The sequence below is a fragment of the Syngnathoides biaculeatus genome, chromosome 11, assembly GCF_019802595.1.
Source record: "Syngnathoides biaculeatus isolate LvHL_M chromosome 11, ASM1980259v1, whole genome shotgun sequence".
Lineage (NCBI taxonomy): Eukaryota > Metazoa > Chordata > Actinopteri > Syngnathiformes > Syngnathidae > Syngnathoides > Syngnathoides biaculeatus.
The window spans coordinates 23,461,648-23,485,475 of record NC_084650.1 but is presented as its reverse complement, the minus strand read 5'-3'; the positions used below and the strand labels follow the sequence as shown (position 1 = coordinate 23,485,475).

The window sequence follows — 23,828 nt, the reverse complement described above, 5'->3', positions numbered from 1 at the left end:
GGTGATTTTTACTGTACTGATAGCCCTTTGTGAATGTGAGCATGCTTTGCTCTAGCATCATTAGCACAGAGGAGCACCAACACATTTTGTGAAACCCCCCCCCCCAAAAAAAAAACAAAAAAAACATGACTTCAAGTTAGCTTCAGGGTCTCTGAGACCAGTGGATTGCAACAATTAAGTAAGATGATTTTAATCGCGTTAATAGTGTTTGCTTGTTTTACTCAAACATAATTATAAACATTAATTGGAAAAGCAGTTTAGCAATAGTTGAATCTATTTGATCAGTCTACTTAATATTTATACTGATTTGTGCGTTATCTTTTAAAGTTTCTATTGAAGCCTTTTTCTCTTATGAATACGTTTCCGCTTTATTTCCCTTATCAGTTATTTATTTTACCTTTTTTATGATGGTGACTTTTATGTCCCTGTTACTGGAGGTAAATTACAATTAAGGGCATAACCACATCTACAAAGATACTGCGTGACTCATTTCTCAAGCGAGTGAAGGGTTTGTTTTTCCTTTCCGCTAAGATCTTGTCATTGTGTCTGTGACTGTGTTTTCTCTTTTGACCTTATTTGAATTCTGAGATAAGCATACCTCCAGCAACACTTGACCAAATTAGGCTTATCTGGTGTGTTTTAAGGGAATGATTTGTCACAGTGCCTCTAAGAGGAATACGCTCTAAAACAAAGTAGATGTACTGCACTACCACCTTGTCCAATTTTACATTTCTTTTAGTGACTGTTGATTCTCATTCAAGGCCCAAATATGAACACGGCTCAGTCTTAATAGCTATTCATACTTCATCAAATGTAATATAGAAATGCCAATAAGCACCTTTTTGATAACTGAGGTTTGGAACAGAATTTCTAAAGTGTTTTAAGTGAGTAAAAGCAACACATTCCCATTATGATGCACTCCTTAAACTCAAGTGAAACGTTTATGTATTGTCGTACAAATGATTTAAGTATAGGAATTATAGATTATTTTTTTATTTGATTGACAATAGATTACCTTAATCACTTACAAAACTGTTGATTAGTTGGACATCCTTGACCATCAATATGAAAACACCTCTGAAGCTTTTGAACTGTGTTTTTTGGGGGTTCGAATTTTTCTGTTAATTGCATCAGTAATTGTCACGACTTAAATCATCCATCCTTTTTCTGAGCCGCTTATCCTCATGAGGGTCGCGGGAGTGTTGGAGCCTATCCCAGCTGTCATTGGACAGGAGGCGGGGCACACCCTCAACCAGTTGCCAATCAATCGCAGGGCACACAATAATGTTGCATGTTTTCGGGATGTGGGAGGAAACCGAAGTGGCCAGAGGGAAACCCCCGCAGGCACAGGGAGAACGTGCAAACTCCACACAGGCGGGGTGGGAGTTGAACCCCGGTCCTCAGAACTGTGAGGCCAACGCGCTTTAGCTGCTTCTACAGTTCCAGCTTTTAAGGTTAAACATGTTGGTATATAAATCCCAAATATTTTATTTCATGAGTTATTAATAGATTAAATAGAAGTTTTAGTTTAGGCAGTGGTACATTCATGGTGTCAACATGAGATGAGAAGTACTCCACTTGACAGTCATTGTGGCTATGACATTGTTCCTTCGGCAAGAAGCCTGAAAAAGACGGGCTCGAGCTTCACCTCATACCTAACACCCTCTTGGTTATCTGCTGCTGTGGCACACTATGAGCAGATAAAACAATCCTAAAGGGAAAACCATCCTGTCCGTAATCACATTTATTTGCAAGGCGCGCTGAGAAAGATTGATGTCTTATCTGTGGCTGTGGATTTCAATTCTCCATGCTGTGATGCAGATAAACAATCATTCTGCTGTCTCCAGAGCATTTTAATTGTCTCTGTGTGTGCATGCTGATGTGCAGCCACTTGTGCCTATTACCACATTCTTGACAAGGGAGACAGAAGAAAGTCTCTGCTGAGCCTCCTCCTTGACTACTTTTCATAGCTGGTAAATGTCAGACATATGCTTCCTTACATCTTAGGGACTCTCAATTGAAAAAAGTGGAGCTCAAGCAGAGATCAAACCACTGCTGTTGCTCCTATCTGGCTTGGAGACATGATCTCTTTTCGCACGTGTGCATGTCAAAATTCCATGATGTACTATTTTTAACGATGCAACATGAAAGTGTAGGCGTCGGTGTGTGTGTTTGTGTCATTTTGGTAGGATTTTAAAATGCATCTAGAGCCTGTGACTAAGTGATCTTTTAAGAGTTTGTCAGTCAACAACAGCACAACACAAATTTGTTTAATGAGGGAGGAAGAGCTCATTATTTGTACGCAGGCCTATTTTTCATCTAATGCACTATTTTAATGACTCCCTGTTACATGGTTCTGGGCCAATATGTTGACTGTCATATATACTGTAATCGTTCCTGTTCACACACCTGCCACCATTTAAATTTTGAACTGGGGAAAAAACATGCACATTTGCAGTATCCACTAAAATTGATGGAGGGACAGAGAAGAGGCCAGGGGGGGCAGGACAGGACAAACAGAACACAAAGTACCCCAAAAAGATGTGCGTACCATATGCACTGCCAAGATAACAGCAAAACCATTTGCAATACCACAAGATTTTATCAAATTATAAGTGTCCTTCAATATCCATGTTTGGCTTGTGACAAAACCATGCCATGTTATTTTTTTGGGGAATTTGTCTTGTAAAAGATGCGCCTCACTTTGATTGGCCTGCGAAGGCCAATAGAAGAGTTTTTGTGTGGGTGTGAATTTTTTTGTTGTTTTATTGGTGAAAGTGAGTCAAACATCACTGTGCTAATCCCAGTCGATTGAAGCAATGGCACCCGATAGAGAAGTCAAAAGTCTAAAAATAGATTGCGCATGCAATTATAAATGAAAATAGCAAGAGGCACGTAGAGCATTGTAATAAAGTAAAAGTACTATTTCTTTGCAACATGAATAATTGTGTGAAGGTATGCTTCATCAAAACTACTCTGAAAAGAACAATTTCTCAAATGTTACTTGAGTAAATGTAATGGAGTAAATGTGCATTTGTACACATTAAATACACTTTGTAGGACTAAAACATTCACCTCATTTTTGATACACACTTGGGCCGACAACGCAAATGTATTTTAATATTTATCATAACTGTGGTACTTTGAACATATGTACTTATTTTAAGGTAGTGTTGGGGCAAAATGTTTGAAAAGCTTTGGCTTAGATTCTGTTGTATCGGAGGAGGTCATTATTTCACAGTACATTGTCGTTGCACATCGCACTGCATTTGGCAGGTTGGCGGACGAAGTTCATCTTAATTTTGTGGTTAAAAAGTCTAAGCGACATGATTGGGCCAGCCAAGTGTGTGTCATTTACAGTACTATAAGCCATTATTGATGTAATTGAAGCTCAAGCCGGCATGACCATGACGTCAGCAATGACATAATTATTAACATGGTGGGTCGCTATCAGAGCTTTACCCAGAAGCCATAGCAATGTTAAGTTTTTAAAATGCTTTCATGAAAATTAAACAATTAATTCCATAAATAGTTGTAGTAATTTCCATAAATAGTTGTAGTAATTTGAACGTTGATAGGGCTTGTGTCTTTCTGGACTATTTGTTTCAACTGCACCAGGAGTCAGAGGCAAATCTTGGCAGATGACTTCACTAGTATTCTGACCGAGTGAGACAAGTCATCTAATGTGACAATAATTGCGTGAGAGGTAGAAAAATGCTCTTTCACCTGTAGTGTCAGACTTAATTCTGACGTTTGCTCCGGAAGCAGGTAAATATGATTATAACAAGATGCATTGGATCTAGCTAGAATAACAATTGAGGAGAGCGTATTCTCCTACAAGTATTTCATTAGCTGTCTAAATGGGGGAAAAAAAAATGGGTACTGGTAGTTTGAAACTGCAGGGGGGAAAAACAGCCCTCTGAAAAAGCGGGGTGCACATGTTCCCCCTGTCCCCCATTTAAATTAAGCCTATGCATTCATGTACTGTAATGTATTTAATGTAAAAGAGGCCCCGTAGCTCAGTGGTTAGCGCACTGGTTTGGTAAACCAGGGGTTGTGGGTTGGTATCCCACTGGGGCCTCCACTCCCTGAGAAGGGTTGCGTCAGGAAGGGCATCCGGCGTAAAAATTGTGCCAAACATATATATGTGTTCATCTGAGATGACATGCTGTGGTGACCCCGAAAGGGACAAGCCGAAAGAAACACACAATGTATTTAATGTAAAGCTCTCTTTTGAGATAACAGCCTTTCGTTGTTTTACTTATCATTTTCCCAGTAAACTTCAAGTAAGCGTGCCAAATAAACACCTTGAGCAAATATATATGGAAATACAGTGTTAGGGGTGGTGGTTAAACAACCTGCAGCTGTTTACCTTCGCAATTAATAACATTTGTGAAAGGGATGCAAGCCGATCTCCTGTGGAGCTTAAAGATGATGTTCTGTCAGACAGCCCACATTTGAATACATTTCTCACTGGTATGCTGTCTGCAACCACCTTGACAAAAAAAAGATGTCATTGCAGATGTGACTGTGCCTCCAATGGCTCCAATATCTTTACTTATAAAATCTAATCTTCAATCTTGGTCCAATCTAAATCAATGCCAGTGGGTGTATCGGTGCAGTTCTTGTAATTGTTGAGTCCTAAAGTACATATTTTTACGAGACTTTACATCGATTTGATCAGCCTAAATGGATCGGCTGATAATTGTCATTTTTTTTTTTTTTTGCTGATCCTTTGATCAGTTTTTCATTTGCCAGTCCGATCAATGACGTCATTGATCGGCTCTGAAAAAGACATTTGCGCCGCGTCGCCATCGTGCACAGTATATCAGCATCTAAGTTATTTTTGTATAGCAGTATTTATATTTTTTCATCTTTTGACGCACTGCAAATCTCTGAAGGCCACTAAAGTTATGGAAAACAAAAACATTGGCACAATGGGAGAGACAAGGCGGCTGAGAGATGGCATGTAATTCGCACAGTACAAGACAAATTTGCTCTTTCAAGATGTGACTATAGGAATATAATCTATTCCGATACAACCACATCCGTGGTTTTTTTTGATGATCATTGGGTTTTATCTAGTCAGCTCAAATGCGACTGAATACACTCGTTACCATGGGGATGACTCACAAAAGTGGATCGCGACAACTATTTATAAGAACACGGGGGGGGGGGGGGGGGGGCGTGGTGGTGGTCACCGGTGGTCAGGACAGGAAAGAACTTCGTCTAAGGCTTGCTTGAGGTATGTTCACATACTTTTAATGTGATGAGTCTCACTGGCAAGCAACAAAATGTTACTTAGCCTAGCAAGCTAGTGGTTGTTTGTAAACACGCTGCTGTTCTGTTCGATACATGATCAGAGTAGACCAGTGATTTCCAAAGTTTATGGAGCCAAGGCACATATGTTACAGTTGAAAAGTTAAACAACAAACAAAAATGTCACAAAAAGTAGATGCATGAATTGCTGTATGTACTTACTGCCATCCAATAGAAGACCATTAATTTGTTCTGTCACTATTCCTCACTGGCATAATTAGATGAACAAAGATTGTTGTTGTATGGTAAATATATATTTTTGGAACAAGTAGAAACAGGTCAGTTAAATAGTCATTGCTCCATCTTGTGATGATTTTTTTTTTCTCATAAACTGCTTGAACTTTGATCGGCCCCAAAAATCCTGATTGTGTAAAGCCTCATTTTTACCATTTGTTTATTACCGTCAAATGTGTAGCTAGATTTTTTTCTTCATTAGCATTCATTGGGAGGGGGTGATGAATTGAGTCGTTTTCTTTTGCACATTAGGTGGGCTACATGCCAGTTATTAGGGAGGCATTTTTCCAGGTGAATTCATTCCCATCTGTCTTACTTTTATTCATGGTTTGTGCTCACAAGCTCTTATGAGCATCAAATTTCAATCAGCCAAAGGATCAAAAACACAGCCTGCTCAGCGCTGCACTGCGTTTCATGGTAATGGAAATGATCAAGAAGTTGCTGGCGTTCTTTGCCTTCTTCACAAAGCAACTGTGGAAGCAATATTTTGTTGAATTTCTTGCAGTGTAGTAGAAAAGGAACATATTTTTTGTACATTGTCATAGCAATGTCATTGTGGCATCTGCTGAGATGTATTGTAATAAAGAGTGACTCAACTAATATTAAAAGTTACCAGCAGAGGAATCTCTTTGGATATGTTGCCCTTCAGAATGAAGCTAGTCTAGACAGGCAAGTGTTGTTAATTGCGAGTGCACGTGATGCATTCAGGGACACTATATTAAGTGGCAAGAAGAATATATTACGTGATTTTTTTTTTTTTCATTTTTATACATACCTATATATATAATACATATAAAAATATTACTAGAAAAAACATTTCTATCAGAATGATTTAGTTACAACAGTATACACTGTGATTTGGAATTGTTTTGGAATTTGGAATTTTTCTAATACTGTATTAGTACACAAGGTATTTTAATATAGTCAACCAGAACAACTGGCAATGCAAAGGTATCAATGTAATTTCACCATCGTTCCTGTCGTACTGTGTGTCTTTGCACACAAAAAATTATGGCCCTTTTTCAGTTTTAATTCCTCTTTTTTTTTTTTTTTTTTTTTTTTTTTTTTTATGAAAAAAGAAACACATTTTTCTTCGTTTTTGAGATTTTAGGGTGAAGGACTTTATGCCATTGGGGGGAAAAAAAAAAAAGAGAAAAATACAATATCAAAGAAAAACAACTGTGAACTACTTCACTTTTGTACTGGAGAACTTTGTTCAAAATTTTGAATTATGAGCTGAAGTTGTTCATTTTCATTCTGTTTGAGAGCCCTCTGTACGAAACAACACTATAGAAATAATCGAAACAACACTATAGAAATAATAGTTGAATTGAGTAATTGCTCTCCTCATATTACAGCCACAAGCAATGATCTAAATAACGTTACTTCATCTTTGTTTGCCTAATGCCTGAAAAGGCTGATGCGAACCTGACTGAACTCTAGTGTGATGTGCATGTTTTGGGAACTTTTTTCACAAGTGGCCGATCAGTTGGCCATTGGTTTTGTCGCAATTCAAAATTGTAATCGCTGGTGCATGGGCAGAGGGGCCTCCAGATTTTTTTGTTGGAGACGGGACAGTGGGATGCTGATGGAAGTTTTGAGCCAATGAGAAACAATTGGGGTGGTTACTGGTTAGTAGGGTGGCCAGCAAAAGTATTGCTTTTACCCACTGGCAGCTCTGTGCCAACGTTGCAATGTCACAGACTAGATGTTCAAAATGCACACAAGCTTTCAATCACACGAAAAATACATTTCTGTTTTTGGCAAACGAGAGACTGAAAGTACACCGCACAACCCCAAGCCATAAAAATACAGTATATAAAATAACTATATCTATAATTTACAAAGTGCCTGTGGCTGAAAAAGCGAAGCTTGCGGCCAAAATATACGCAGGCGCTCGTGTTGTACCTGATACATTCAAATAATTGGGAGTCAGCAAGGCTCTTACAATATCCACTCACTCACTTTTATTATCCCCCCACATCCACTCGCTTTAGTAACCCGCTTCCTTCTTAACTGTTAATCTATCTTTTTATGGTTTAACAAATGTGATACAATTCAAGATGCTGTAATGTTCAGACATACAGACGCACTGTTTAGCGCGTCCATATATCCGATCCCTCTATGTGACTCATTTTTTGCGAGGTTAGGTCTGGTCCAAGCTCCTTTGAGTGCATTGCGTGGTGTGCAGCATCCTTAATGCATCTCATTGCACACCGTATCACCCCCACCTTCATAAATCAGAGACACATCCAGTTTTATTTGCCTCTGTGTGTTCAGGACCTGTGAACGATGATGACCCTGTCCCACGGAGACCAACAAGAGATCAAGCTGGTATTTGGGCTTTTGCTGTACTTCTGAAAATCTTTTGCCCCTTAAAGCTATTATTAGAAATGATCATTTGTGGATTTGCTTTAAAATTGCCCTCAAGCAACCACTTAGACCTTGTAATTTCAGTCATAAGCTACATTATTTATAATTGGCTGAGAGAGAGTGAGCGAGAGAGAGACTTTTTTGGGGTGGTGGGGACATTGTAGCTTTTACATGTTGGCAGGACTCAAAAGCATGATGCTTGTAAATATAATTATTTTGAGCAGAATATGAGAATGTTTACAAACTCCTACTGTGATTATCTTGAGTTTAAATAGCTTACTAAAGTCGGAGAAGGTATACTAACATAACATAGGTTTAGTAAAACATTTTAACCAGAGTTCAGTGTTTTTGGACAATAGTAGAAATGCATCTTTTTTGAAACTCCATATTTTTTTGTGTAAACATTTTCAATTCCGGAAACTATGGTAGACACATTTACTACTCTTTTATTGTATACGCAATGTAAATTTTGTATTTATCAATTATCTTGAAATAATTGATTGCTCCGTATAGCCACATTTTCCCCCAGAGCTTTGGTAAAAGGAGCGCATTATAATTCTCCAATGCAGCACTTTCCCTGAGGACTGTTGTGGCCTTCTGACATAATCCCACTCTGTTTACATTATTTACAACCCCAGATAAAACCCCACATCTCAAGGTTGCAATAGTTGCTATATAAATCTATGCATGATGTCAAGTTAAGAAAATGTTTGTATTGTTGATACATTTTTTTTTTCCAAATATGAGCTAGAGGTTGTACAATTTCAGGTTCAATCCATTGTCGAAGTTTTGGATTATACACACATTAAATGACTAAACGGTATCCTCAGAAGTCCATCTTGTGCTGTGGTTAGTTCAATGACTGTTCTGCGTGAAGGACTGGGTAACTGACAGAGTAATGACATGGACCAGACGGAGTTGTGTTCATGCATTGGGAAAACCTCTTGGAGCTGTCAGTATTGCTAATAGGAAATTCTGTCAAAGGCAGCAGGTAAATGCTATCCTCTTGGTTCTGCAGAATCGGGGGGAACCGCTGAATTCTCTTGTGCACAAGAAATAACGAGGTTTGCAAAAGGTCAAATTTGGCTGCACGGCTCCAGGTCATCAAGCAGCTTTTCTAATAGTGCATGCACCAGATTTAATAAATTGAGTCTCTCCTTTGAAGGGGAAAAAAGGCCAGGGAGAGAGTATCTATTTAATCCATCTGTTAAATAAGGTAATATCTATACTTCACTAGTTTAAGTTCCTGGAGGTTAAAGTCAGTATAATCACTATTTTTTTTTTTCCAGCCAGAGAGGTAATAAAGGTTTTTTTAGTTTGTGAAATAATGTGGGGCAAAAGTGTATTTGTTCAGTGCTAACACAAGTGATGGAACAGATGCAATACATAAACAGAATTTGAGAGCAGGCAATCCCATTCGCCATGATTTTTGTTAGGGTGGAATGAATGTGAAATTAAACTTGAACACTAACTATTTAGACCACAGGTGTCAAACTCAAGGCCCGGGGGCCAGATTACATGATTTTATATGGCCCAGGAAGCCAAATCTATAGTGTCAATTTCCATGATTCTTCTGAAGTCTTTATCAAAATTTCAAATTGTCATATATCATAAATGATAAAGTTGGGATATTACAAGCATTTTTGTTACCAAACATGAGTAGTTGACAAACACATTACCCTTGATTTCTGCTCCCAAAACTAGTTCATCAATTGATGATGTAAATATGAGATGACTAAATATTTTTGTTTGAAAGTCATAACGACCCTCTGAGGGAAACTGGAACAACAACGTGGCCCGTGAGAAAAATTAGTTTGACACCCGTTATTTAGACTGTGTTCTGGTACGGAAACCTTCAATAGAGCATGTCGTTTTAGCTTGTCAAGAAGGTAAAAAGTAGTTAATTCTGTCTGTTATATATATTTATATACTCTCTAGTTTGTCAATTTTTTTCTTTCCCGAGAAGCCATTAGCTAAAATATCTAGGGCAGAGTTAACCAACATGGTACCAACAGGCACGAGGTAGCCACCAAGGAGCACATGTGGTAGCCCACTTATTTAAAATATATATATAAATAAATAAAACAGTACCATGGGATGTGATTTTGGAGTTGAAGTGATCATTTCACATTGATCAATGCGATTGATACTTAATATAGTGTATAAAGTCATTTGAGCAATTGTATTTCAGAACTCTGTATTAAAATAACAAAAAATTCACATTAATCAGTACCCAAAAAGTAGCACTCACTTTCAAAAAGGTTGGTGATAGCTGCTCTGTTACATCTTACCTAAATATTCATCTATACAAAAAAAAAAATCAAACGTTTAGAGTATGTAATGGTGACTTTACCAAAACACGCATCATGTTCACATTCTCTCAACAGCATTTGTTTGAAGTTCTCAACTTTAGTTGTAATAGTAAAATGGGACACATGAATTATTACTTCACACGCTAGTGACCAATGCTATTTGCTTTGTTCATCCCATTTAGTTATACATTCGGCAGTGTGTGAGCCAGATGGGTTCAGTCCTGTCTAATATGTAACGGTGACCAAAATCAAGACAGCAAGACACAAGAATCATTTCCTGAACTTAGCCTTGACCTCTACGTGTTACCTAAATCCAATCAAGAGAAAGATGTACTTATCTTGATTGTGACTTAATTCTTGCATGGCAAGTGGATGCCCAAAATGTCGTCACTTATTAAATGAAGAAGAAAAGACCCCATCAATAAAAAATAAAATACAACTACTTACTATGACTAAACTCTACAATAGATCCTTGGAAACTTGCATAGTCCAATCTTAAAGCTCTACCTATAATTCCCATGGTAGGAGACACAAAAGGGTAAACCACACCTTTCACTGAAAGTCAGCTGGGATAGGCCCAGTTAGTACATTGTAAAAAAAAGGTATGCTGGTTAACAGTAACATTCAGCTATACGTAGTAGGTTCTCAAACTGCATGTAGTAGGAGTCTAAAAGTGTACAATTTGATGCCGATTGTTCAGCCTTGGTGAAAGTCTGCACTTCAGTTTCCTGCCATTGTAGCAGCTCATTTTCGCTTTGAGATAAAGTGTAATTATTGTACATTTCCACATCAGGATTACTTCCAGCCTCCTTGCTAAGATGATGTGGATCAGAAACGCAAGCCCAAAGGCAGCCTTTCCTGATGATTGTAATGTTCTGCTGCATATTCTGGTCCACTTTAATACCCCAGGGTTGTCTTATTGCTGTGATGTTGATAGCGTAACGTTGAAGCTACACATAGACCGGGTGTTTTTTTTTTTTTTTTATGTTGAAATGTCTACATATAGAAGTGAAATAACCCTTTTTTAAAATTTAAGGTGGTGTATCTGTGGCACAGAGCACCCAAGGTGGCATGCATGGATGACCAAGCTGCATAGCTAAGTACACACATTATCAGTCCATGAGGACACTGAGCTATCATGACATTTACTAGTTAAATATTGCATGCCTAACGCCAACCAAAAAAAAAAAAAAAAAAATCAGCATTCTTAAGACATTTGCTGCACAGAATGTTTTAGTCGTGACATTTGTCTGTTGTGCCAAGGTCGTTCTGCATCAACATGCTGACATTAGTTGTCCTTTTTCGAGAGTAGCGTCCCCCTTTTGTAGTAGATCCTAACTTCTGACTAAATCCCAATGTAAACCTCATCCACGGTGATAGTCTGCTTAAATAGTTCAAATGGCGCACTTTCTGCATTATGGATCTGTCATCTTGTATTTTGTGTTTCACTTCCAATTGGAGGCATTTATTTGCTCAACTCCAGAGAAAGACAGGCATTGTAATCGATGTGATTTGTCAGAATCGAAATGATAAGTACCACCTGTTTGTTTTTTGTTTTTGTTTTTTTCTGGGTGCCTCATTAAGGCGAAGTGGTTATATTCAAGTCAACAGCTGGTGAATATTTGACACGTTTTCGGCATATTTTGCCATATTATGCACGATTTGGAAAAATTATGTAGTGAAATGGGAATTTAGAATTTCTAAGAGTTTTAAAGTATTGTAAAATATTGTATGCTGTATACAGTATGATATGCATTGGTTGTTATTACATGCCCTGCCTTTTAATTGCAAGCTGCTTCCATGTTTTCTTTGTCCCATCCAGTATGCTGACGTATCGTTCTGTGTTCAACATATTGAGCCACATGAGATAGTGTAGGACTATCTGACTAAATAGTAGTAGATTACCACCTCACTTTGGGAGTTTAAAATCCCGTTGTGCTGCTCCTCACCAGAATGAATGTCTCGTTGGACACAGCAGTGACACGCAGTTACTATAATGAGGTGAAAGCGTTAGGACAAAACACATTACTACCACTTCTGACACAACTGGATCCACTTATGAAAGCTTTCAGATAAAGTTGAAACATGTCTGATTTTGGTGAGACTATAAATGTCTCTATTACTGAGCTGCCTTTGTTCCTGTTGTCACCGTCTTTGACAACAGTTGGTTCTCATAGGGAAAGTGTAAGCCAGCTAAAGGACTCCATCAAATATCAAGCTCCTCAGCTTTTAAGTGTGCTCATCAGCCATCACCGACTGTGTGTGTTAGCTGGGTGCTGAGCAGGTGGCCTACTGTGGATCTTTCAAAGCTTTTTCCCCCTAGCAAACAGCTGCCTCCTGCAGCAGGAAACAACGCTGTGAGAAATGGGAGTCAATCAACACAGTGAGGTCAGAGAGCCAAGAAGCTAATTGGTACTTTCAAACTCTTAAGTGCAGTAAACATAAGGGCTTTGTTGAGACTCTTTGTAGGTTTATCACAAAGAGCAAAGTGTTTGACACTGCATGTTAGCTTGTGATATTAGAATACAAGCATAGTGACTTAAACATTAGAGCTATTCGGTGAGGAGGAAACCCTATTTTGACTTTGAAAACAGTAAAAGTAAACATTTCTCACTTAGGTTTATGTACGCCATCACCTAGTATGTGTCAATTAAGCAGACTGTCAACAAATGACCTCGGCCACCATCCAGCTACTCAGCTGTCCAATGTGAATTGGAAGCACGCCAGCCAATTTTGCTCCCTGTCCAATCACAAGCAGGCACAGCAATGTGGGCTCGTCCAAACGCAAGGTCTCGGAGGCAACGTGCTGCTGACAGGTTATGCTAATGTCCATCTGGTCACGCTTTGCTTCGTCTTTCAGCTGCCGTCAGAATTTGTCAGAGCCCTCTGGGACTTTAGTAAAAGCCTTGTGCACCAAGCTAATTTAGATATGAAACTCAAAAGTGATTTCAGGTAACGTTTAAATGATTTAATATTTGCTCTTTGGATGACTAAGCACCAGCATCTACAAAATACAGTATAATGTAAGAACTTTCACAACAGTAGGTTTCCTGCAAAAAAAAATGAAGCTACTGAGCATTTTAGTACAGTGGAGCCTTAAAAGTTGAACTCGGCGCTTTTGAGTACGCTTGTCAACCTATGATTTGGTTTGCTGCCAAAAACATTTTTCAGTCACTGTGATTTGATGGGCATCACACTCGCAAATCTCCTCAGTCAAGCATGAAAAATCACATGCGTAAAATTTGTTGAGAGTAGAAATACATAGATATTGAAAGACGTCGCTTATTTTGTGTAGCCTTGACCAATGGTCCCTCTGAGCTGCGCAATTGTGGACTTGTCGTACACTCTTAGTATACATGAAAACCGATCCTGCGCAGTGAACCACAGCCTAACGTCTTTTTTTTTATTTTTTTGTCTCTAACAACGAGCTGCTGCTCAGCCTACTTCTACTTCCTAGTTTACCTGACACCGCCACCCTCCACTCTTAAAGGGGTACCCTCATAATTACAACCAGAACACACACCCGTAACTTTATACTGTATCTGCGGGCATGATTGGTGGACCAGATCCGCAACTTTATATCTGCGGGCATGACTGACCACACCAGGACATTTTTCAAATATGAGTGACTGATTCTTCCAAGAGGAAATGTTGGAAATTGAATTCATCTGATCCAGGATCATAGGAGTTTAACTGTACAGCGGTATAAATAACTGTGGCCAGCTACAAAAGTGCATCTTGGGTCACACTATGCCACCAAAAGAAAATTAAAAAAAAAATTTTTTTGAAGGGTGTACTGAGCTCTCTTGAGGCATAATGGCCAGTCTCCTTCAATAATGCAATGTCTCACGTAATAGCATTTTTTTTATAACTTATACGACATTCTGTAGTTTTCAGATTCTGACGCTTTGCATCTTTCCAATCGAGTAGAGTACTCGATTGTCTGCCCCTATACAACAACTTCATGGTGGGGCCCCATCCAAAATTGTCAGTCGGGATGGGCCTACATAGAAATTTTTGCTTTCAGATGTAATCTGTCAACAAAGGAGGGCTGAGGGGTTTGGGTCCCCTGCCACACAATTGTGGGCCCTTCAAATGCTCAGGACCCTGGGACAGTTGTCCCCCCCACGTTCAAAACCCTTGGTTATAATTAACAGGAGACAACTAGTTAATGTTCACATTTTTTGTGGTTACCAAATGAAAAAATGATAGGAATGTTGCTCAAACAAGCATCTCCTCTAAATCTATTTGGTAATATTGGAAGCAGACGCTCATCACACACAGAAGTAAAAATAAAGCAAGCACAACAATCATCATTTGATTTGGCTTTTGTTGTTGTATTAGAGATGTAAAATCTCTAAGGGGTTGATCTGTTTATTCTGCCAAGGATGAGGAGGAAAACAGAGCATCTGAGTAAACAAACCAGCAGTTTCTACACAATTAAACAGTTGGCTATAAATTTCAAGGAAGCAGCGGCACCAGCAAACAACACACCCCCTTCTACAACATGCGAGAAACTAAAACAAACAGTAGTACAAACCAAAACAAAATGTACAGAATCTAAATAACTTTCTTTTGGTTCTTAAATACAAATTGTGATCGTCAAGTATTGCCAAATGATGTCCTAAGTTTTTATGTATAGCTTTGAAATTCAGAAATGTTTTGCAGCATTAGTAACACAAAAAGGTGCCCTTGTGGCTATTAATTTGTTTTCGTGTTGTGGGTGTGTTTGACAGAAAAGTCGCACGTGTGCAGCGTGTCACTGATAGGGGGGGTTAGTAAACAGCCCTCAAGAGGAGAGCAGTCATTTATTGCCTGCACGTGACTTAAATGTACACAATGCAAACAAATTAGTGATATTTGTAATCCCCCAAAAAGTGGTGATGATGGAAATGAGGATTTTCATTGCTAGGCTAGATCTGGGTTGCATTTGTATGCTGCTGAGGTCCAAGCGGCCAACCATAAAGCTCACAGACATGCCCACACCGTGGTCACGCTATGGCATTAAATGGCATCTCGGATTGATCAGTGTGGCAACACACGTCAAAGGTTAGCCCTCAATCTCTTTTTCTTGCTACAGCAGCCATATGGTCACAGCACTAACCAGGGAAAGATCTCAAGGAGACTGGCACGTTTGGCTGGAATAAGAGATTGAAAGTCTTAATCGCGCAATGAAGGGGTCGCTGTGTGGGTGAACGCGTCTCATTGAACTAAAGCTTTTGAGCAATGCTACCCAGACAACACGGAGCGATTACTTGCTGAAATGATACTGAGACTCATTAATTCCTCTCATTTATTTGCTTATGAAACTTTGTAAATGTCCTGGATACAAACAGAGCATTTAAATGAATCATTGCACCTGCAAATACATATCAGTGCTTTTTTTCTGTTCTGTCCATTTGTCTGTCACCTGTCTTTTCACACGAAAGTTACCATGGATCATTCAATTACATTCTCATTGAGCAGATTTTAATGTAAAAATGCTTCTTTTGTCACTGCGAACTGCAGTAAAGATTACAGAATGACAAATTTGGAGCATCTTACCGATGGTTGTTACAATTTGTGTATTGCGGAGGGATTCTTATCTGTAAATAAAAGGGAAATGAAAAGAAGTTAAAATGTTTTCATTCGAAAGTGTTGCTTTTATTTTTGATGTGCAATTGTGTGGGTGGTACAAGACTTAACTGTTGCTATATTTAGCAACATCTACGATCCCATTAGTGGCTATCTTTTATTTTTTGCATATATTTAATTTTCTACATACTGTTTAAGACAATCCCTGGCCAAAATGGAAAGAGAATTTTAGAAAAGTCAAAATAAATTCCAACTGGTCCACTGAATTGTTTTTAAAAAAAAAAAAAAAAAAAAAGGAAAAAGAATCAGTTATAATTCCACGCTGCAAAAAGAATTGTTCAAAAGATTCATTAAGTGTGAAACTTGACACATTTATGCCCACCACGAGCGCAATCCATGTAAACCTCTAATTGAATCTGTACGTGTCAACCTATGGCATTACAATAAATATCTCTGCTTGCTTCCATTCTTTATTCCTACTGTATTCGTAGCCCCCTTAACAGTTACATCCTGCAATGTGAGTTAAATCAATAGTGCAGGCAAGTTGGCTGCCACTCAAAAAACAATATCTTTTTCGTTACATTAGTGCATGTCAACTCCTCGGTGGGTTATCAGCCTCATTGATGAATCACATCTGAAAGGACATTACTAAATGTCAAATCGTAGAGGCTTTGTGTTCACAAACAGCTTCCTGGTGTTGACGTGGCAAGGCTCCTCATCAACTTGTGTGTCATTAGAGCAACACAATCTGATTTTGTTAATGTTCAATGACAGGAGCAAACATCTGGAATCTTACTGGCGCAGATGCGTGGTATTCGGCATCTGAAATTAACAAGAGATTTCCGTCTTGCTAATTGTGTGCAAGGCTCATCGGGGAGAGATTTGAGTATCGCAGTAAAGACGAGGCGATGGCTAGTTCTTTTTGCTTAAATCCTGCTTTTATTTTTAGTAGCACTGGCCCTTTTGTTGGTACCACAAAATAGCGTTAGTCATTCTTCGATTCTGCCCTTCCTATTTTTGTGCATCACTGTAATGAAGTACTTGCAGTTCTGGTGTGGAGTCTCCACTGCAAAGAAAGTTCACTAAAAGATAAGTGCCTTCAGCTGCTGGTAATCAAGATATTTCCCCCCCAAATGTCGAGTGTGTTTAGGGTAATGCTGAAGTATTAGATTGAGGGGTGTGAAAGTACTGTCCTTATCTGCATCATGTTCTCACTGAGAAATGATCCTTTCAGAAGCAACCACACAGCTCTTCATGGATCATTACACCGTCCTGGAAAACACAATCACACATGAACACCGGGGAATGTTCGGAGCTCAGTTAATGTGCAACAAAAACAAAGAAATGCTATAGTGGTTTTCTCTTCGTTACGCTTGAGCAAACGTGCCCCGTGCCATCATGCCGCATGGGTTGTCCCACGCAGATGTATTTTGTGTCCTTGGAAAAAGTTGCGCTTGCGCAACACAAACAGTGTCATATTGATTGGTGCTTAAATTGGTTTGATAACAGCTTTGTCAAATCAGCTCTTTTAAAAATCAGATTAGACCTTTTAGAATAATTGATTCTGTGAGGGGGGGGTGCTTCAAATCTACCAGATGATGGTTAAAAGAGGAGCACAAAGCTGACTGCGATTAGCTTCAGACATAAAACATTTGACGCTGATTTACTTTTAAAAATCATGGTCCTTGCATAGATTGTTGACCAAACAGCATCATCATGTATCTCGAAAAGATCTCAGTTTGTGACTTTGTGACTGTGGCTTAGCTTGAGTTGCGATCAGCAGTGTTTCACCTTCGTCAACCCTGGATCTAAGATGTAAGTTTCTTTCATCAGTCCAGTATTGAGCCTTTTGCGAAAATGTGGTTGCCAAATGTCTTGAAGTAATGGAGGCGAAATGGTGCACACACTACTTGGCTGCTAGTCACACTGTGGATCAATTCCCACCTTTTTCGCTAGATTATAAATTGTGCAATATAAATGTGAAATTATAGACATGACCTTACCAGCAGGAACAATTTACATTCCAGAACACTGTTCATATCTTGAATTGCATTATTTTTCTGTTGCATCCTTTCTTGAATATTTAAGCATGGCAAGAAACATTCAACTATACAACAAAAAAAAAAATTACAAACCGCAAGAGCAGAAGAATCACTGATTTAGTGGAGTGGACTGCAGCTCAGGGTGGGTTATGGCAAAACATCGTAGCACACGAAGGCCAGAAACTCAAATATTCCTACTTGCAGAAGCACTGCAAACAAAATATGAATTACCGTGCCAGTATTTGTATGTCCGAAACTTCATAAGCTGGGTAGGAAATGTACTTAAAGTATTTATTTTTCACTGACATATATGACTATATTCCTAACCCCCAACCAACCCCTTTCTACTTCTACCCCACCAGTCTGTGATATTTCATTTCATAGCTGAATCACAATGAATGCCATCCACATTGAGAGTAGTACAGCTCAACAATGGACAGATTACAGTTAACTTTTCTGAGATAGTCCTTTATTCTTTAAATGTGAAGTAACATTGTTACGTCCACTTCTTTCGTACGCTGGGCTATCGTGCTTGAACAATCTATTGGAGTTTGTTTAGGTGAGTCATCACAGTTGGACCAGTGGAGCCACAGAATGGAGGTGTTCACTGATAATTGCTTGAATTCTCTCAACGTTGAATGGTACACTCTAGAGCTTTAAGTCTGGTTGCCAAGTCACCGAGAGGCGACGACGAGACGGTGCTCGCGTCTCTCTTGGGAGTCTTAATTGGCTTTGTTATTGCTGACGAGTGCAGGATGATGGCAGGAAGCGAGATTCTGAGCTTTCATATAGAATATACAGTGCTTTCCCCTCTGACCCCCCTTGGAGAGGCAGAGCACAGCTGCTCTCTCTGGCAAAGGTGACCCGAGTTTGAATCCTTCTTTGTGATACTCTCGGCGGATCCCACTCCCTCCCCGCACACAGACATCCAACCAGCCATCATTTCTCCTGCCTCCCGTTCACTCCACCTCCCCTCTGAGATAATTTCCGACACAATCGCAGAGTTGTCTCCTCCTCTCCCATTTTTCTGCATCCGTTTGTTTAGCTCCACAGGGAGGTAGTAATTCTCTGCAATCCACACATTTTCGACATTTTTGTGCAATGGGATGCCTAAGCCTTTTATGTGCCTCAGCCTGGTGTCGCCATCCCACACATACTGGGGTCTATTCTCAACAATGCTCAACAATGTCTTTGCCTCACAGGTGCGAAGGCAGAGGTGATGTGCATGACATGCCACAAAATGGCCTTTTACTTCTGGTCTCGCCAATGACTCATTGGGTGTACTCATTTCTTGTGGCCATTCTCATCAGGGCAAGCATATAGAGTAGCTTAGACTAATTGTGTGTGCAGTGTTAGCCTTCAGTGTACTGTAGAAAAAAGAAGAAAAAAAAATCACAAAGCACCACATCTTTTTTTTTTTTTTTTTTTTTTTTTAAGTTTAAAATGGAAACTAAAGGTAGTCATAAAGAAAAGTGGTCATTTTATCCTTCAGCACAGTGTACATGTTCAAAAAGGAGTATGAAGAAGGTAGTCTTTCTTCTTATTCCCTGTACAGTTTTGATTTATGATTATATCATAATGGGTTGTTTGTACCAAAGTGTATTCTGTTTATATAATAAACAGTATATCATATTGATGCACAATATATAAATGTATCCAAATCACAGCCTCTCCAAACTGTACATCATCCATCTTCTGTACTGCTTCTCACTGGGGTCTCAGGCATGCTGGACCTTATCCTTGGTGGCTATCTTTGGGTGAGAAACGGGATACACCCTGAATTGATCGCCAGCCAATCGCGGGGCTTATAGAGACAAAACCATTTGCACTCATATTCACAACTAAGGGCAATTCAGTATTAATTTTACCTACCTTGCATATTTCGGAGTGTGGGAGGAAACTGGAGTACTCTGAGAAAACCCATGCAGGCATGGGGAGAGCATGGAAACTTCACACAGGCAGGTTTGAAACCAGGTTCTCAGAACTCTTTGGCAGATGTCACCAGTCATCCACTATGCGCCCTCGCTCTGTGTATAATGATATTTATATTATTAGTTATAAAGATCAACAAACAACAACAAGAAACTCTTACCAGTACTGTATATTCATTCATACGTATTTATAAAGAAACAGGAGAACTTCAGCAAGGCTACCTTCAAGGCCCTAAACAAAAATTAAAACATACCAAGAAAATACTAAATGAAAGAGGGGAAAAAAAAAAAAAAAAAAAAAAGGCAACCATAGCTCTCTTGGGTTCCTGGGAGTTACTTCATATCTCATCACAATAGGTTATATAGTAGATGGCAGTGAACAAAATCTTATGGACATTGTTAATTTAAGGAGAAACGGTAGTTGTTTTGCAGATTTTTGCATTTTTCATTTACAGCAAAGTAAACGTTCATACTCCAATTTAAGCACCAGTGGCTTCAACCAATTTTTCCTAAAAGCCAGGAATGTAACAACTTTTACAAGTTTGCAGGGACGTCTTCCAAGACATCAGTGAGAAACTCCTTAATCTGTTCTTCGAAGTACTCCAGCGTGGAAGGTTTTGTCTTGTAAACCACTTTAAAATAAAATCTCTCTGACATACTCAAATTTTACCAACAAATTCTTTTGCCTAGTTATCACCCACCCTATACAGTATGTGACTTTTACAACAGAGTATTGCATCATTTATTACTCCAAGAAATGTATTCTCATTTATTCATTCTGTTTGAAAAAGAAAGTACCATGATTTTTGACCTGGGTTATTTTTAGGAGTAGTTTGTACTAGTTTGGGTTTGAAATAAAATTTTTGTGACACCAATCCTGGGACCTTTCTGACACTGCTTGTATATTTACTTCTATAAAGCTTTCAAGTAGACATTAGTGTACATGCTACTTGATTATGCAGCATTAGTGTGGTTATAACCTAGGAACTGCTTTCGAGCTGTCACAGTAGAGGCTGTTTTACAACTCTGCTTTGGTGTCTGTTTATAGAATTGAAGTTGCAAATTATTTTCCAAGAAAAGAGAGGGGTGTCACAAACATCATTTCAGCTTGCACTTTGTTTTGCACAATAAGTTTCAAGTGTTGTTGATTAATTATTCAGATTTCCTGAATAATAGATAAATTACACCCCGAAGGCAATTCAACCCAATTACTCTTTGACAATTATATCCAAACATGTAAACATTTTTATGAGTTGCATTGTTATAATAGCAGTTTGGCCGCTGTCTATCTACAGATCTCTATTTTATTTTTTTTTTTTTTAAACCAAATATCTGGCCACCATTGTTCTAGTGAGAGCAAAGGGCAGCCTTGAAGGCGTTACAATCTTCCTGATCTGGAAATCCAGCAGGTTGTTGGTCCTGCATTACATTTCAATTGCTTTCAATTTGATTTATATTGCACTGGACCACAATGGAAGTTGTCTCAGGGCACTTTACACGAGGCGCAGATCGAAGCCCACACTCCTCACTCATTAAAAGACCACCTGAACCCCACATGAGCAAGCAATGGGGAAGAAAGTGAAGGGGAAAAAAAAAAGAAAGCTGAAGCGGACCCAAGACTCGGTGTGTGGTGGACATCTTTGTCAAATGGTTGGGTTGGAGAGTAGAAAGATTCAACTAGTAGATTTTTTTTTTTTTTATGAACTTTAGTAAGCATTTAGACAATTTGTACAAGTTAATTGCAGATCGAGCCAAGACTGCACTTGTCTCTCAACAAATCAGCAAGTGAAAATGCAAATCAAAGAAGAAAAAATGACATGGCTTTCCATCAATATCTGACATTTGGATACACTCTGCCATTTAGTACAAGCTCCGGCTCTCAACAGTAATACACTGAAGTCGAAATAAGGAACTACAGTGGCTGAAATCATTCTGTTGCAATAGGTGAGCATTGAAATGAGGTTACCATTATGAATCTAGTTTCATTAACTTGTTGTTAAGTGACACAGTGGTTCCCAGACATATTGCATATTGCAGACATTTTTAATAGTTTTTCAGTGGGCGCTTACTTACTGGAATGCCCTCACATTTGGGAAAGGGGAGCCACAACATTTTTAAGCCATTTACTGAATGCCGGGAGAACAGTAAAAAAAAAAAAAAAAAAGTGTACACAAGTATGTAGGCCAGAGCTCTCACCCAGGCACTCGCACGCAGACTCGCCGATATCGCGACATCACTCCAACAAGCCTCAAATTCAAGGCACATGCATGTACAGTACACAGATACTACAATATGTGCAGTATTTTCATTGTAGGCTTGATAGCTTTTTTTGAGGGGTTGGGGTCTTGAAATGTTTGTATAATGTATTTAAAAATGTGTCTTTTTATACTTTTAAATGTGGTTAAAGAGTATTTTTTTATATGGTCTTTCTGTTGTGGCTTGTCACCACTCAGGATTTGGAAATTATCCCTCAGTGATAAACAGGGTCACTGAAGCCATTAAACATTTCTACAACTAAACACCAGGAAAAAGGGCCATCAAAGTAATAATATGCCATCATCTTCCACGAGTAAACATTGCTGCATCAAAACTCACATTTGCAGAATGTTCATTCATTCATTGTATGAGCCGTATTAACGATACTGTTTTTGAATGGTGTTGCAGAGTGGGTTTGGAGCTGTTAAGGGCTCTTGTTGAATCTGAGATCAGGACCAACATGCACTTTTTAGTATGCATCTCCAACAGGAGACACAAAAGAGCGAAACACGCTTGAATCACCAAATATGAAAGCTATTCAGGATGCCTTTGTGCTTTCAACTATTCACTGGGGTAAACAATGCATGAAAATGAATTCATTGATTCCATTAAGTGGAACTGATTGAAGTTCTTGAAGAAAATGAGTCAAACAGTAGTGCACTATTTTGTTGCAATCAGCAGCAACACTGTTTATCCACTCAACTAGTTTACTGTCTTAAAGAACTTGACCTCCCTCCACTATGATGTTGTGAGCTCTTCGCTACAGCAGCTTGTCTGCTCATTACAACACCGGCACCGAAAACAGGAATTAGGAACATCCATCCATTATCTGAGGTGCTCATCCTCACAAGGGTCACGGGAGTTGGTGGTCTATCACAACTATCTTTGGTGGGAGGTGGGTTACACCCTGAAGTGGTCACCAGCCAATCGCAGGGCACATAGAAACAACCCGGGTCTGAGGACCCAGGTTCAAATCCTGGCCCCGCCTGTGTGGAGTTTACATGTTCTCCCCATGCCTGTGTGGGTTTTCTCCAGGCATTCCGGTTTCCTCGCACATCCAAAACAAAACAAAATATGCATGGTAGGTTAATTGAAGACTTTAAAATTGCCTGTAAGTGTGACTGTGAGTACAAATGGTTGTTCGTTTATATGTGCCCTGAGATTGGTTAACAACCGGTTCAGAATGTACCCCGCCTCCTGCCCGAAGACAGGAATGTGGTCCAGCGCTCCCACAACCGTTCTGAGGATAACCGGCTCAAAGAATGTATTGATGGATGTTCTAAAGTACAGGATTTTGATTCATTTTCCATGTCAAAAGTCCCTACCTCCATCCACTGATGAAACCAAACAAAAAAGGTAAAAGCAGCTGTCTAAGAAGGCACCCAGCCATGCCAGAAATGTGATCCCTTTTCCAGCAAGACCCACTCATTACCGATGCAGCATAAGTCTTCATTAATGAGCTATAAAACGGTAAGTAATCAAATATCTGCAAGATGCTGATGAGCGCACGAAGGTAGGCTGGATCAGCACTGAATTTGGGACACTGAGGAGACTGGGGGTTGGTGGAGCGCGACCATTCTGGTTTTAAGAGATTTTTAGGCCATAGAGCCTTGAGCTTTCTATTTTGTTTGTGGTCCTCAGATTACCACATCCCCTTTCAATTCAGGGTGCTCCATTAAGTATTCTGGCCATTGGTCACACAAGAAACAATATGTCCTGGCTCCACCAGAATACCGTTTTAATTTTTGGAGCATTGAACCAAGAAGTGATGAATGCAGTGTTCCTAT

The 23,828-nt window shown here is 39.2% G+C and overlaps 1 protein-coding gene across 3 annotated transcripts in view; it reads left to right on the top strand.

The window, feature by feature from the left end:
- unc5a (unc-5 netrin receptor A) overlaps positions 1 to 23,828 on the top strand; it is a 179,612-nt gene that overhangs the window by 34,180 nt on the left and 121,604 nt on the right. For 2 of the 3 annotated variants that reach the window (XM_061835228.1, XM_061835226.1), the window contains exon 2: positions 7,834 to 7,887. The exons of the other annotated variant lie outside the window; for it this stretch is intronic. In XM_061835228.1, the coding sequence (XP_061691212.1) occupies positions 7,834 to 7,887 (54 nt within the window). The remainder of the gene's footprint in view (positions 1 to 7,833; positions 7,888 to 23,828) is intronic. 3 annotated transcript variants of the gene reach the window in all.